At 43.5% G+C, this 13,097-nt stretch overlaps 3 protein-coding genes across 3 annotated transcripts; 1 reads left to right on the forward strand and 2 right to left on the reverse strand.

Moving 5' to 3' along the window:
- Window positions 1-1,147: 1,147 nt before the first annotated feature.
- Window positions 1,148-4,918, reverse strand: LOC144702561 (E3 ubiquitin-protein ligase MBR2-like). Its single transcript, XM_078574610.1, has 7 exons — window positions 4,677-4,918; window positions 2,368-3,752; window positions 2,127-2,284; window positions 1,977-2,030; window positions 1,817-1,897; window positions 1,596-1,730; window positions 1,148-1,488 (listed from the first exon to the last, which is right to left on the reverse strand). The coding sequence occupies exons 2-7, from the start codon at window positions 3,626-3,628 to the stop codon at window positions 1,357-1,359; spliced, it is 1,821 nt and encodes a 606-aa protein (XP_078430736.1). The 5' UTR covers window positions 3,629-3,752; window positions 4,677-4,918; the 3' UTR covers window positions 1,148-1,356.
- A 3,494-nt stretch (window positions 4,919-8,412) lies between these two features.
- Window positions 8,413-9,477, forward strand: LOC144702574 (2,3-bisphosphoglycerate-dependent phosphoglycerate mutase). The gene is made up of 3 exons (XM_078574618.1): window positions 8,413-8,567; window positions 8,650-8,702; window positions 9,233-9,477. The coding sequence occupies exons 1-3, from the start codon at window positions 8,477-8,479 to the stop codon at window positions 9,350-9,352; spliced, it is 264 nt and encodes an 87-aa protein (XP_078430744.1). The 5' UTR covers window positions 8,413-8,476; the 3' UTR covers window positions 9,353-9,477.
- LOC144702566 (uncharacterized) lies at window positions 9,355-12,127 on the reverse strand. Its single transcript, XM_078574612.1, has 6 exons — window positions 11,889-12,127; window positions 11,419-11,551; window positions 11,047-11,150; window positions 10,789-10,933; window positions 10,535-10,669; window positions 9,355-10,408 (listed from the first exon to the last, which is right to left on the reverse strand). The coding sequence occupies exons 1-6, from the start codon at window positions 11,927-11,929 to the stop codon at window positions 9,530-9,532; spliced, it is 1,437 nt and encodes a 478-aa protein (XP_078430738.1). The 5' UTR covers window positions 11,930-12,127; the 3' UTR covers window positions 9,355-9,529.
- Between the last annotated feature and the right edge of the window lie 970 nt (window positions 12,128-13,097).

Consider the following 13,097-nt stretch of genomic DNA (forward strand, 5'->3'; position numbering starts at 1 on the left):
TTCAGAAAATTATGGGATCTCAACTTATATTTGTATGACTTAATATTATCCCTTGCTTTGGGGACTCAACTGAGGGGAAGCGATTTCTCTTGTATCGTTGGAATCACATCAGGGGAGAGAATTATACAGGGAGGAAAGAAAATATGAAGTGGAGAATGTGTGAAAGCGGATTTTATATTTGAAAATATATCCCCCTAGAAAGTTTGGAAATCATTACAAATGAGATAATAAATAATTTAATGACAAGAAACGCCATAGAAGACCTATATTTTGCTTTGATTTATATAATGCGCAGCCTTCTGATTAAATTCACATAGGGATATTTCAAAAGAAAGATTTCTCTAATATTGTTGACAGTCTACCTAATTATCACGACGTTACACATTTGAATTTGGATATCAAATAGTTTAATGATTGGGAAGGGCATAATTTATATTTCTCTGATTAAATTCATGAGGGATATTTCAAAATTATTTTCAGTGAAATTTCTCAAATATTGTCGGCAATTTCACTAATTATCCTAACGTTGGATTAGCTGGACACTTGAATTAGCAATCCTAATGGAAGCCATGGTAGCTGCTTAGTACATTCTTAAGGGTTTATCCAAGATGATTCTACTTAGACTTTAGATTTTGAATAGTAAAACCCTAAAAAAAAAAGAAAAAAATAAAAAAAGAAATAGTAAGACCCTCACTTTAGATCCAAATTAGAATTGCATACTAATCCTACTCTATTTTCAGATGGTTGACTCTCCTGAATATCTTTAGTCAAATATAGAGAGAAAGAAAAACTTGGCGAATCACACCCCTAAGGGAACCCCTACTTGTTATACATATACAAGTACACCGAGAGAGTCTCTCGAATCCAGATTAGGACCCTAAGTTGATCCATACCTTCTAAGTGCTTCATGCAGTTAATAATAGTTAGAGCTCCAAATTTGAACGGAAAAAATGTAATGACTCAGAATTAGTATGCGAACGACATTCTCCACGAATAACATATAAACAAGCGAAATCATGAAAGATTGAGATTTATCTGGATCTGCATTCAATTCATCTGGTGATCCTAATGGAAAATATGTATTTGCATGCCCAGAGAATAAAATTACTAATATGAACAAATGATAAGCAATATTTTAAACGAAGGGTTCAATAAATCTAACCATTGTATATGAATGTCGCCATATATAAATATAAATGTACATCAGCAATTGTAGCCATACATTCTTAACGATGCATTGAAGGTAGTCCTGCAAGCGTAGGAATATCATAATGATATAATATTAAATTAGATATAAAAAAGAATCTGAATGGTGTTTCTCCATCACCACCATCATCACCATTGCGTTCTTCGCTTTCAGGTAGGTAAGGCTGTTGTCTTGCAGACTGGACAGACATTTTTCTCAACCAGCCATTTTCCAACACAAGCAGCATGGAAATCGTGCCCACAACTTAGAATGCCAAGATCCTCACCATCTTCATAATCTTCCTGCGAATATGAATCCGGATATGAATCAGTATCAGACACCATTATCGAATGGTTGGAATTGAAATCCTGATGGTGACTGGTAAACCCATTCTCAATAGGTATTTTACCTGACATATGCAGCATGATTCCGTTTTGCAGGCAGAAAAAGATAGATATTTCCTTTGTTTCAAATTCTTCTGCACAGCGCTCTCGTCCACACCTGTGCTCACATTTCCAATTCGCTCCTCCAATGCCAAGAGCTCCTGCGAGATCAAGGACATAATTTGTTTAAACCAATGCATAAGAATCTAAGGAGAAATGAAATTTGCCGAGTATTTCATCGTTTTACCTCATAAGACATGTTGTCTACATCAAGGCGCATGTCCCGATAGCTGTCGTAGTATGCAGCGTCATCCATGATCATTACGTCCTGTAAATTGATGGATGTAGAAATAAGCAGAAGTCCAACTGGTGTATTTTTTCTCCAAAAAAAGTGAACAAGATCTGACGTCAATCATCATGCTTTCCTCTCTGCGCATTAGCTCCAGTGCATTTCGAATTTGCTGCAAAGAGAAACCAAACGACATCAGAGAGATGAACTTTAATACTATTACAGACAAAAAATATGAAAAGAATAGAAATTTAATTCGAGATGATACCTCAAATAGCATGAGGTTTCTTGAATGGCGACTACGGGGAGGGACGGGGGCACCCATCACGCCACCTCTCCGACCAAACATGAAGGGTCTCAATTGCTCTTGGGTTGTACGAGTATCAATGTCAGGCCCAAGAGATGAAGAAGATGAAGAAACCTGACCTGCTTAACATCAAGGAATATATTTCAACCATATCCATTGCCAGGAAATGAATCACCAATCGGAGGAAGGGCTAGAGTCTGACCCGCAACAGCCTGATGAGGCATCCAGCTTGGGGCGGTCGGAGGCATAACACGAGAGATAGGATTAAAAAGGGAAAAGTGACCAACATTCCCAGGGATGATTGCATTGCCATTGCCCAAGCTCAGATTTCTTGGATCTGGCGGCATGGGGGGCCTCAACTCTGTGCTTGGCACAAACATTGGGTACTCTGAAAGGTTGCTTCTATCCAATTCTCTGTCGTTTGTACCCGCCCTGGGAGCGAGATGAAAATCAGACGAGCCCACAATACTGGGATTCGACATCCCACCCCACGGAATCGGGAAGACTACTTGGGGTATCACTGGAACTGTGGGAAGAAGCGGCTGACGAGAGCTTGTGCTTGGTCCCGATTGCCTCGCCTCAAGAGATTGTGCGACCGGATTTGGCACGGTTGAAGAATAATGGTGCTGGGGCCAGACCAAAGAGTAAGTCTCACCTATATCAAGTTGTTGGGCAGCCTGGACCATCGCACGGAAATGCTCGCGACTTCTGATTGTGCCGTGCAGATCAGGACTTTCAGATATGTTCAGACTGTGTGATGGGAGAGTTCTCTCCTGCGACGACCGCAGCATATGCCCATCACCCTCATAGACGGGGCAGCCACTTGAGCTTCCTGAGGACTGCCCAGAGGGCCCATCAAAGCTCTTTCTCTTACTAGAATGGCATCTTCCATCCAGAGATCCACAGCCATTGTTTTCATCAGACCGGTAGTTGACGCCTTCACCACTAAGCACCCCGCAAGAGCTTGAGAAGCCACTAGTCGATGCACCTTGGGAATCCTCGGGTGGAAAGTGATGATAGAGAGACCCAGTTGGTGTTTCTGCATAAGGCTCGAAGGTGCCAACTAATCTGGAATAAGTTGGAAGAGATTGACCGGGAGTTTCCATAGTTCTATCTCCGAAACTTGTCGAATTTATGCCATATGCCACTGCAGACGACGTCCCCCGTCCACTCTCTGGTGCTTCAGAGCTATGATAGTTTCTTGAATAGACTGGAGGAGGCTGTCTTGAACTTGAACCCTGAACCCCACGGCCAAGAAGGCCTCCATCCTGCCGCCCGCCTCTGTGTCGATGCGTTGAACTCACCTCAGGTTGTCCCGGTAAGCTGAGCATGGCATTAGGGTTGTTCATCGGGCTGTTCCAGAAGCCTGGCTGGCGGTCCATAGTGGACATGCTAGAACTGGATGGATATTCATATTCAAAGTTCTCGGGCAAGAATTGAAGGGTTCCTCTTTGGCCCTGCATTGGGGAAGAAGCCAATGAAAGATACCAACGAATTCTTCTGCTTTCTGGTCTGTCTATGAGAGGGTGGAACACAAGAAAGCACAGCTCTTGAATCTACACGCCTTTGAACCAGACAAGGAAAGATCTGAAAAGGATTAACCGTTGCTTTAAATTTACTCGAAAACGATAAAGTTCAGATCTTGTTGCGTGAAGTGGCCTATTTAATGTTATGAAAAGAGTGATACCATCAAAATGATTGATACATTTGGATTTTTTTCATGCAGGGCATCAATGAAAGAACCAAAGGGGAAAAATTGAAGAAGTTTAATACATCAGTAAAAATCTTAAGGCCCGTGTGAAGAGTTGCATTGAGCGATGCAGAAAGATTATAATGACCAAACTGATATAACTATGTTGGCATCTATTTGAAAGACAATGTCTTTCACAAGAACCGCACAAAATTACGCTTCTGTAGATCAGTAATGATCAAAACATTTGTATCCACAAAAATGAGTCAAAACAAGCAGAAAGTAGACACCGCTTAAAAGACTTTAGGCTTTCCGTCGGTAGATTCCAGCAAAGCCCATTCAATTCCCGGCATGCTGGGGAGTTCCAAGGCTCGATCGGATGGCAACAGCCTCAAGTGAGAGAAAGAGAGAGAGAGAGAGAGAGAAACAGAGAGAGAAAGATGAAATCCCCACAAAAGATAGAAGAAGAACCCACAAAAGAATGAACTCCCCACAGATTAAGAGAGATGAGAAAGATATATATATATAGAGAGAGAGAGAGAGAGAGAAATAGAGAAACAACGACGCAGAATAGAAAAAGATGAAATCTTGAGGACAAAAACAAATCAGGGATTGCAGGACGGATTCCCAACCAGGTTTTGAGAAAAGGAATTCCCCGATAAAACGAAAACGGAAGAGACGATCGGCTGATCGCCCAAACAGATCTGGGTTCAGGAAACAGAGAAAGGGAACGAAACAAGAAAGATGAATCAAGACGAATACGACAGAAAAAACTAAGAAATCACACAATAGAAATCGAAAATCGCGACCGGAGAGCTCACCGATACGCCGGGGAGAGGAGCGACAACGATAATCCCCCCTCAAATCAGCCGGCGTTTAAGAGAGAGGTTGGAACGGATCATCGCGGTGCCTCTCTCTCTCTCTCTTACACTTTCTCTCTCTTCCTGGTTCTCTGCCTGGGTATTTCTCTCCCTATGGTTCTCTTTCCATCTCTTCACCTATCCCGATTTATGGGGGTCAGGAACGAAACCCGGAGGGAGGAATCAACAGCGGGGCGGGGGCAAGAAGCCCATTTGCACAGGCCCCATTACGTAGAGAGATGCAGAGAGAGAGATAGAGAGAGATAAAGAGAGAGAACTTGAGGGCGTGGGGAGATGACAAACCGATGGGTCCACCAACGGCCAAACGTGGCTTCTGAGAATACTGAGAGATGTCCGAGAGAGGGAGGAATGTAGAGATCTAGAGAGAGAGATAGTATTAGTGAATAGAGAGAGAGATGGGAGAGAGAGGGGGGAGCGTTAGAGAGATCTAGAGAGAGAGGTGGGATTAGTGAGAGAGAAATATAGAAGAGAGAGGAGGTAGGCATAGAGAGATCTACAGAGAGAAGTGGGATTAGTGAGAGATATAGAAGTAGGATTAGTGAGAGAGATAGAGAAGTGGGATTAGTGAGAGGGAGAGAGAAGGATGGGATTAGTGAGAGCGAGAGAGAGATGGGAATAGTGAGAAGGAGAGAGAGATGGGATCAGTGAGAGAGATAGAAAAGTGGGATTGGTGAGAGAGAGAGAGATGGGATTAGTGAGAGAAAGAGAGAAATGGGATTAATGAGAGGAGAGAAGTGGGATTAGTGAGAGAAAGAGAGAAATGGGATTAATGAGAGGAGAGAAGTGGGATTAGTGAGAGAAAGAGAGAAATGGGATTAGTGTGAGAGATAGTGAATTGGGATTAGTGAGAGAGATAGAGGAGCGGGATTAGTGAGAGAAAGAGAGAAGTGGGATGAGTGAGAGAGAGAGAAATGGGATTAGAGAGAGAGAGATATACGTGGGATGAGTGAGAGAAAGAGAGAAGTGGGATTAGTGAGGGAGATACAGAAGTGGGATGAGTGAGAGAGAAGTGGAATTAGAGAGAGACAAGTGGAACTAGGAAGAGACGGAGGAATAGAGAGATACAGAGGGAGAGAGGGAGGAATAGAGACATGTACATCGAGAGGTGGGATTTGGGGAGAGGGAGTGATGTAAGTGGCATTAGGGAGAGAGAGGAATAGAGAGATGCAGAGGAAGAGAGCGAGAGAGAGAGAGAGAGAGAAATATAGATATACAGAGGAGAGAGAAGTCGGATGAGAGAGAGGAATAGAGAGATAAAGAGAGAAAAAGAGGAGGGAGAGAGGACAGAGAAATAGATAGAGAGAGAGAGAGAGAAAAAAAAAAAAGAGGGAGAGATGAGTAGAGAGAAAGAGAGAAAAGGGGAGAGATGAGTAGAGAGAAAGAGAGAAAAGGGGAGAGAGAGAGAGGCGGGAGGAAAAGAGAGAAACAGAAAGATAGAGAAGTGTGAGTAGAAAGATTAAGAGAGAGTGTGTGTGTGTGAAGAAGAAGAGGAAGGAGGCAGAGGAAGGAATAAACAGATACAGAGAGTGGTGGGACTAGGGAGAGAGAGAGAGGGAGAGGAGGGAACAGAGAGATACACAGAGAGAGGAAGAAAAGGAAACAGGGAGAGATGGGAATAGAAAGATACAGAGAGAGACAGGTTGAATTAGGGAGAAAGAGAGGAATAGAGAGATGAAGACAGAGAAGTGGAATTAGAGAGATGAATAGATATATACAACTAGAGGTGGGATTAGGGAGAAAGGAATATAGAGATACAGAGAGAGGGGGGGAAGAGAGAGAAATAGAGAGATAGATAAGGGGGAATGGAGAGATTAAGAGAGAGAATGAGAGAAAGTGAAGAATAAGAGCGAAGAGGCAGAGGGAGGAATAAAGAGATCCAGAGAGAGAAGTGGGATTAGGGAGAAAGGATAGAGAGATACAGAGAGAGAGAGAGAGGAAGAAGAGGGAACAGAGAGATACACAAAGAAAGAAAGAGGAGGGAGCAGAGAGATGGGAATAGATGGGTAAAGAGAGAGAAAGAGAGATAGATAGATAGATAGATTTATAGATAGATAGATAGATAGATAGGTAGATAGATAGATAGATAGATAAATGGGGGACCATCACCAAGGAATGGAGTACAAATGAAGAAAGCAAGAAAGTAAGTGATGAAGCTATCTCCAACAAAAGGAGCACAGAAGTATGGCGCAAAGAGAGAAAAAAAAGGCAAAACCAAAAAACGAAAGAAACGCCATAAAACTGTTATTACCAGGGAGAAGGAGCTTACAAACACAAGAAAGTAGAAAATATTGCTATCCAAGGTGCCAAAGGTCTTCTCATCAGTATCAACAAGATTCTCAATCATTCATCAAAGATCGACGCTAACCTTCTTCAAAGACGTTTGGTTTTGGGAACTGAAGTTGGGGGAACAGGAGTACAAAATGAGATTTCATTTGATTCAAATCATGCTCTAGCAATTGACAACATACAGGCCTATACATGAGAGAGCATAGGTGAAATATGGATACATTCTGTTTTTAAAATTCATATATCTTTTAGTCAGAAAATTACATAATGGCATGAACTGATATCATAAACCGAGTTAAATTTTGTAAAAGGACTTGTGTAGAGTTTGTCCACAGCTGTTTTAGATACCTCTCTATTTCACAAGTTTGGAATTTTGATGCAGATAACTGAATACACGGGAAAACAACATAAAGAAGGAGGTAGAGACATCCATATTATCTGGATTGTAATGTGACGAGGAAGAGATGGAGGAAGAATTAAAGCTAGATGAAGAGATAACCAAGAAGAAGAGATGACGACAGAACTAACGTCAACACAAGAGAATTCAGATTATTGTCTAGAGTGGAACGCCACACAAAGATTGCGTAAGGGACATCAATGCTAAATTTATAATATGAAAGGAAATTGAAGAGCTAGAGGAAGAGTTCACGCCAAATGAAGAGATATCAAGGAGAATATATGGAGCCCAAGCAAATTCAACCTAAGAGCAATACAGGCAGCAGAACAAAGCGATATACCATGATGAAGACTGACACAAAGGATAAATGCCGCAACTGTCAATTGCACATTTGGAGAAAGTGGTGAATGCTAAAGTTAATGTACACCAGCATAAAGAATGTAATGCCTATGGTGTTTATGCCTAAGGGCACTATTAGACAATGTAATGTCACGTTTATATCAATAAAATGTCTATTACAAAAAAAAAGATAGATAGATAGATAGATAGAGAGATAGAGAGAGAGAGAGAGAAGCCGGAAGGGATGGAGTGGGACAGAGAGAGAATAGAATATAAGTTGAAGCAGAAGCACCCAGCCAGAGCAGAGCAGCGTGGGGAAGCCTGCAGACAGAAAAGACCAGTCAGGAAGAGAGATACAGATCGAGCGAGGAGAGAGAAAGAAGGGCACTTTCTCTCTCTTGAATTTTTTTACCCGGAACGGGAAGAAACTTCCTCCGGGATAAATTTCTCTCCCCCAGAAGCAGGAATCAGAAGATCGTTGACCGGGATAAGTTCCGATACCAAATTTGACCTTTTCATGGTGGGCCCCTTTTCGATGACGTTGACGAGCAGACGAGAAGACGACAATGTTAACTCGTCATCGTCATCCAGATGCTAACGAATCGATGACGATGCCGATGACGATTATCAACGTACTTGATGAAGACCATACCATATCTTCTCTTCTCGACTGCTAAAACCCTAGCGGCCTCTCTTTGTTCCTCTCTCGGTCGGCACGATGACGCAGAAAGGGGCGATGTTCAAGGGGCAGAAGAAGAGGAAGACGATCCCCCCCAACCGCCATGGCAAGGCTCCCACCACTCGCAAAGGTAATCTCGAATCCCATTCATCCGTATAATTTTCCCTCTTTGAGTTCTAGGTTTTCGTCTGACGGTTTCTTCTCTTGCGCAGGGAAGAGATTTATGAAGCCCTCTACTACGACGAAAGAAATGGAACTCGATCGGGTAGGACTTCGTAAAAAAATTGATTCCGTCCCTTGTTATGGTTGTTCTCCCCAAAGCCTCGTCCGAACTGGCGCAAACAGAATTGAAATTCGTGATTTGCGTTTCACATTCCCGATTCGTTTGATCGTGTCGGGTTCTCATGTGCGAAGATTTTTGTAGTCTTTTGAGTACTAAGTTATTGCACCGTGCGCGGATTCGATCTATCGTTCGATCTCTGCCGATGATTTCTCAAACGCAATAGTGTTCTCTAAAGTGAGAGTCCTCGACGAAAATTTTGATTTCTGATTCTTCATCAAGATATTTTCTTACGTTATCCAATGCCTAATTCCAATCAGTCATTTTAAATGGCTCCCATCATAGATTAGATTGATTAAAAGCGAAAGAGATTATTAAAACTTGATCGAACGGCTTCATCATAGATTTATACAACTCATGAACCATTCTCCTCAACACATGAGTCTCCTGATGTGGCAATTGTATTTGCACGATGAACGTGATTAAATATCTAAATCTGTTGTTTCTCGTTGCAGGAGCTGACAAAGTTCATAAATCAGTGCAATGAGGTTAAAGCAGCTACCCTCGCGAACAAGGACGGCGGGCAACTTGGCCTTGTCAAAGTCCCTGCGGAGTCTTCCAAAGCAACAAAGTGATGTAACTCAATTTTTTTCTTATTAATCCAATTTCCAGTGTATTATAAAATAATAGAGGCAGTTAGTTGTATTTCTAAATTCTAACAAACGAATATATTCAGAAAGAATACAATTTCCTGGTCGAACGAATATCTTCGGGGCATCAAATTAACGCCCAACCACGTCTCCCATGCCACGTCATCCATTGCGACCCCCCTTAAGTCGGGTGAATCGTTCTGCCAGCTCGTCCACCTCGCCGCCGTTGACCTGCTCCTTGCCCTTTGACTCCGGCCGCCGTCCTGCCCCCGCGGTCCTCTTCTTGCTATAAAAGACCAGGAGCTGGTCCACGTCATCCGACTCAAAGTCAAAGTCAATCCTGTCTTCCACCTCGGCTTTCTGGGCCACCCTGCTCTGCTCCTCCTGCAGAGGCTTCTTCCTCACAGATCTCGCTTTTGGCCTCTGCTCGTTGACTTGGGCCTCCCTGTTGACCTTACCGGCTGCGGCTTCAACTACCGTTTCCCTCGCCGTTGTCGATGCTGTCGTCTTCGCCCACGGCTCTACCTTCGGCCCAATTGACTTAACATATGGGGGAGGGACCATTCGAAGGCCATGCTCCTTGGTTGCTTTGGGTGGCCCATCGGCAGAGGCGGCGGCAGTCTGATCTCTACTCGACCACCGGTGGTCAACATCTCGTTCAGGCTCTTCAGTGCCTTTCTCCAGCGTTGACCGATGATCGAATTTGGGGCCCACTTTAGCAGTTGTGGGCTCAGAAGAGACTCTAGGTTGTGCCCTCGTTGACTTGCGTACGCTGACCGGCGGCTGGGAATGACTGGCGGCGGCGTCCCGAGGTTGGAATGGTTGTGGGGTTCGGATGTCGGCGTCGATCTTCTTCTGTGCGTTTTCTTCCCGGGGTTTGGCCAGGGGAGCGAAAGCAATGGCTGGAGATGGGTTCTTGTTCTCGGACTCGGGCACCCGAAGCTTAGTCGTCGTTGTCCTTTTGACCGTTTCTTCTTCTTGCTTGACTGCACGAGCATTACTAATCGCACCACTGATACCATTTTCCTTCGCATGGGGATTCTGAAGAGATCCAACAGACTAAACTCAGACTTTCACATGATAAACAAATGTTTGACCGAATCTTTACATTTTTTTGTTACTTCAAATGAGAAAACAGAATTGTTTAATATGAGACAAGTGACTTACGCGGCTGGGTGCGCTTGGATTCCTGTGATTGAAGGAATTAGGGTTCCAGAGGACGCTGAACTCGTAGGCAATATCCTCCATCAGCTGAATCTTCTTAGACGAGGGGAAAGATTTGGTCCCGACTTTCTCTTTAAACTGTCAAGAATACATCAAACAGTCAAGACTTTCTCTTTAAACTGTCAGGTTTGACCGAGAACATCGATCTTTGATCACGAATAGATTACATCAACGGCACGTTTTTAAATCGTTTGTACCTCTGAGTTGACAAAGCCTTCCAGAGAATTCCCATACCGCATCGTGAATGCTGATCTAAGATTGCAGAGTTCTGGCAAATCTGAAAATCTAGCTGCAGCAAAGATCAATGTCGCCACCGATTCCTGGTCTTCAGGAGGGCAGTCGCTGCGTTGGCCGTAGCAAAAAATCCATCACCACGTCTAGCTCAAGAATTGTAAAGCGAAGGAAGAATTTTTGTGTGGCAATTTTTTCTTAAACAATGATTTCTTTCTGGCTACCTCTGTTTTTGAAGAACAGGAAGTTGCTTATAAATTATCTGGCAGAAGGAATCTATCATGTCGTAGCATGCCAAGCGATTCATCTCGACGATAAGTTCATCCATCTGTTCCAGGAAATAGAAATTTGAAAATCAAGCGGCTATACATTCTCATGAAATAAAATTAGAGAATCATAAACCATTTTTTTTGAAAAAAGGAAGGAGAATTGTGTATCGAACACCATCGCTTCTGAAAATAAACTGGAGAATAATAGTCATTCAGCTTGTCTATGGAAATGACAAGCTAATGGGCATAAATCATTTACGCATCTCGTTCTTCCCTTCTTCCTCATTGGATGGGCAAGAGTAAAAAATTAATCTGTCGTGTAATTACCCGGCTGAATGCTTGAGCATCGCCGCCGTTACGGAGGAGCTCAGCGGCATCCTTCCGGAGGATGTTGACAACAGCCTGCTTCCTGTTGCGGATGGGTCTCAACCTCTCGTTAATGCACTTAATGGCGTGTTTGCTGCGTCCATCAACAGTGTGCGGATTAGCGCAAATTTTTTCAAACGTACAAGTAAAATGTCGCCATCCAAATTACAAAACCACGATATAGGAAAAAATCAAAAACGATTAAACCCGAAGACACCAAGAGAAGAACGGGTAGCGTAATGATTGAGAAAAAAATTTAGGCGGAAAGACAAAGGACGCGCTAAAATTCGAGAAATCCGTCGGAAGGCGACTCCGCATTGCCAGAACGCATCCCGCATGTGCGGCCGCCACATTCGCCGAATCGAAAACGCAAAACACGACAGAACAGCAAAGCAATCGGAAGAACAATCAAGATTCCAGCCGTTTCTCACCATTTTACCGTGAACTTCTTGCCGAGCAAGGCGTCAAACATCTCGGCCTTTCTTCGACAATCTCCCAAAACTGCGATTCGCCGGATCGCGAGCGCGCAGCCGAGGAAGAACAGGCGTGAACGAGGCAGCGCAAGATCCAATCCGGCGTCTCTCGATCTTCCACCCTAACCGTCCTCCTCCTCCGGATGAGAGAGAAAGTACGAGAAGATGTACGCGATGATGGCGATGGTGGAGGTGATGGAGGCGTTCTTATTTAAGCTTAAGTTTAAAACTAATGGCTTGTTAGAGGAGATTGACGACGAGAGATGAACGGAATTAGAGAGATAAAGCTAGAGAGAGAAAGAGAGAGCTCCAGGAGTCGTTTGTGGGGTCAACGCGGGCCCACCAACCGTCCAGCTCACGTTCGAAATTTAAAACAGTAGCCTAGTCGTAATAATCCGTAAAGAAGAGGGGTATAATCGGGAAAGTAAGCCCGTTCCCCGAGAATCTCGCCCTCTCCTCTTTTTTTCTCCTTTTACTTTATTAAAAAGAAATTTCCAACGATGAGGCCTGCTCGCTCTTGTGAATAAAATTTTTCTGATAATTATTATTTAAATGCTTAATTTTGCGGGTCAGATCGTTAGCGCTGTCGTTTGCCAGCTGGCAAATCGGCGAACGAGAGTACGCCGCGTGGACAGCTGGATAACTGTTTGGTTCCTTCCGCGCCAAGGAAAAAAACCGACGGCAGAGATATTGACACGTCAGACCTGACACGGTTACTTTCTGTTAGCTAAACGGCGGCGGCGGGTTGGCGGCGAGTTGGCGGCGCCGACGACTCGACCGGTTCAATGCGTGAAACGGAACCTGTTCCCCCACGTTTTCGGTTTTCCTCTTCTTGACGCGTGCGTTGACTTTGACCGCTTCAATGAGAAGGGAATTTCAGAAGAATCACTCCACTAAATTCCTAACTATAAAATTCCTAATTTATTAACGATTTAAATGATTTCAAAGAAGCATCTATGTTTTTCGGATAGCAAGTATTGGACCTGCAGACCATTGTCTTTTGTGAGCGAGTTGAACCACTAGACAGAGGTCAATGTCTAAGTTCATAATGCTAATCAAGTCTATGATCAGATCAAAAAAATTTTAAACAATGTTTCGAGCAGGAAAGAAATTTAGAGCATAAATAATTGGAATTAAGAGATAAAGTTTCATCATAGAAGGTACAGG

This window comes from Wolffia australiana, chromosome 1, assembly GCF_029677425.1.
Source record: "Wolffia australiana isolate 7733 chromosome 1, ASM2967742v1".
NCBI classification, from domain to species: Eukaryota; Viridiplantae; Streptophyta; class Magnoliopsida; order Alismatales; family Araceae; genus Wolffia; species Wolffia australiana.

What these genes read in the sequence shown, in the direction of transcription:
- LOC144702561 (XM_078574610.1), bottom strand. Translation starts at nt 3,628, where the DNA reads ATGCAGGGCCAAAGAGGAACCCTTCAATTCTTGCCCGAGAACTTTGAA. An exon ending in GCCTCATCAGGCTGTTGCGG is followed by an intron (nt 2,285 to 2,367) that starts GTCAGACTCTAG and finishes GATGTTAAGCAG; the next exon opens with GTCAGGTTTCTTCATCTTCT. An exon ending in AGGAAAGCATGATGATTGAC is followed by an intron (nt 1,898 to 1,976) that starts GTCAGATCTTGT and finishes ATCAATTTACAG; the next exon opens with GACGTAATGATCATGGATGA.
- LOC144702574 (XM_078574618.1), top strand. Translation starts at nt 8,477, where the DNA reads ATGACGCAGAAAGGGGCGATGTTCAAGGGGCAGAAGAAGAGGAAGACG. An exon ending in GGCTCCCACCACTCGCAAAG is followed by an intron (nt 8,568 to 8,649) that starts GTAATCTCGAAT and finishes TCTCTTGCGCAG; the next exon opens with GGAAGAGATTTATGAAGCCC. An exon ending in AAGAAATGGAACTCGATCGG is followed by an intron (nt 8,703 to 9,232) that starts GTAGGACTTCGT and finishes TTCTCGTTGCAG; the next exon opens with GAGCTGACAAAGTTCATAAA.
- LOC144702566 (XM_078574612.1), bottom strand. Translation starts at nt 11,929, where the DNA reads ATGTTTGACGCCTTGCTCGGCAAGAAGTTCACGGTAAAATG. An exon ending in ATGCTCAAGCATTCAGCCGG is followed by an intron (nt 11,151 to 11,418) that starts GTAATTACACGA and finishes TTCCTGGAACAG; the next exon opens with ATGGATGAACTTATCGTCGA. An exon ending in AAGGCTTTGTCAACTCAGAG is followed by an intron (nt 10,670 to 10,788) that starts GTACAAACGATT and finishes TATTCTTGACAG; the next exon opens with TTTAAAGAGAAAGTCGGGAC.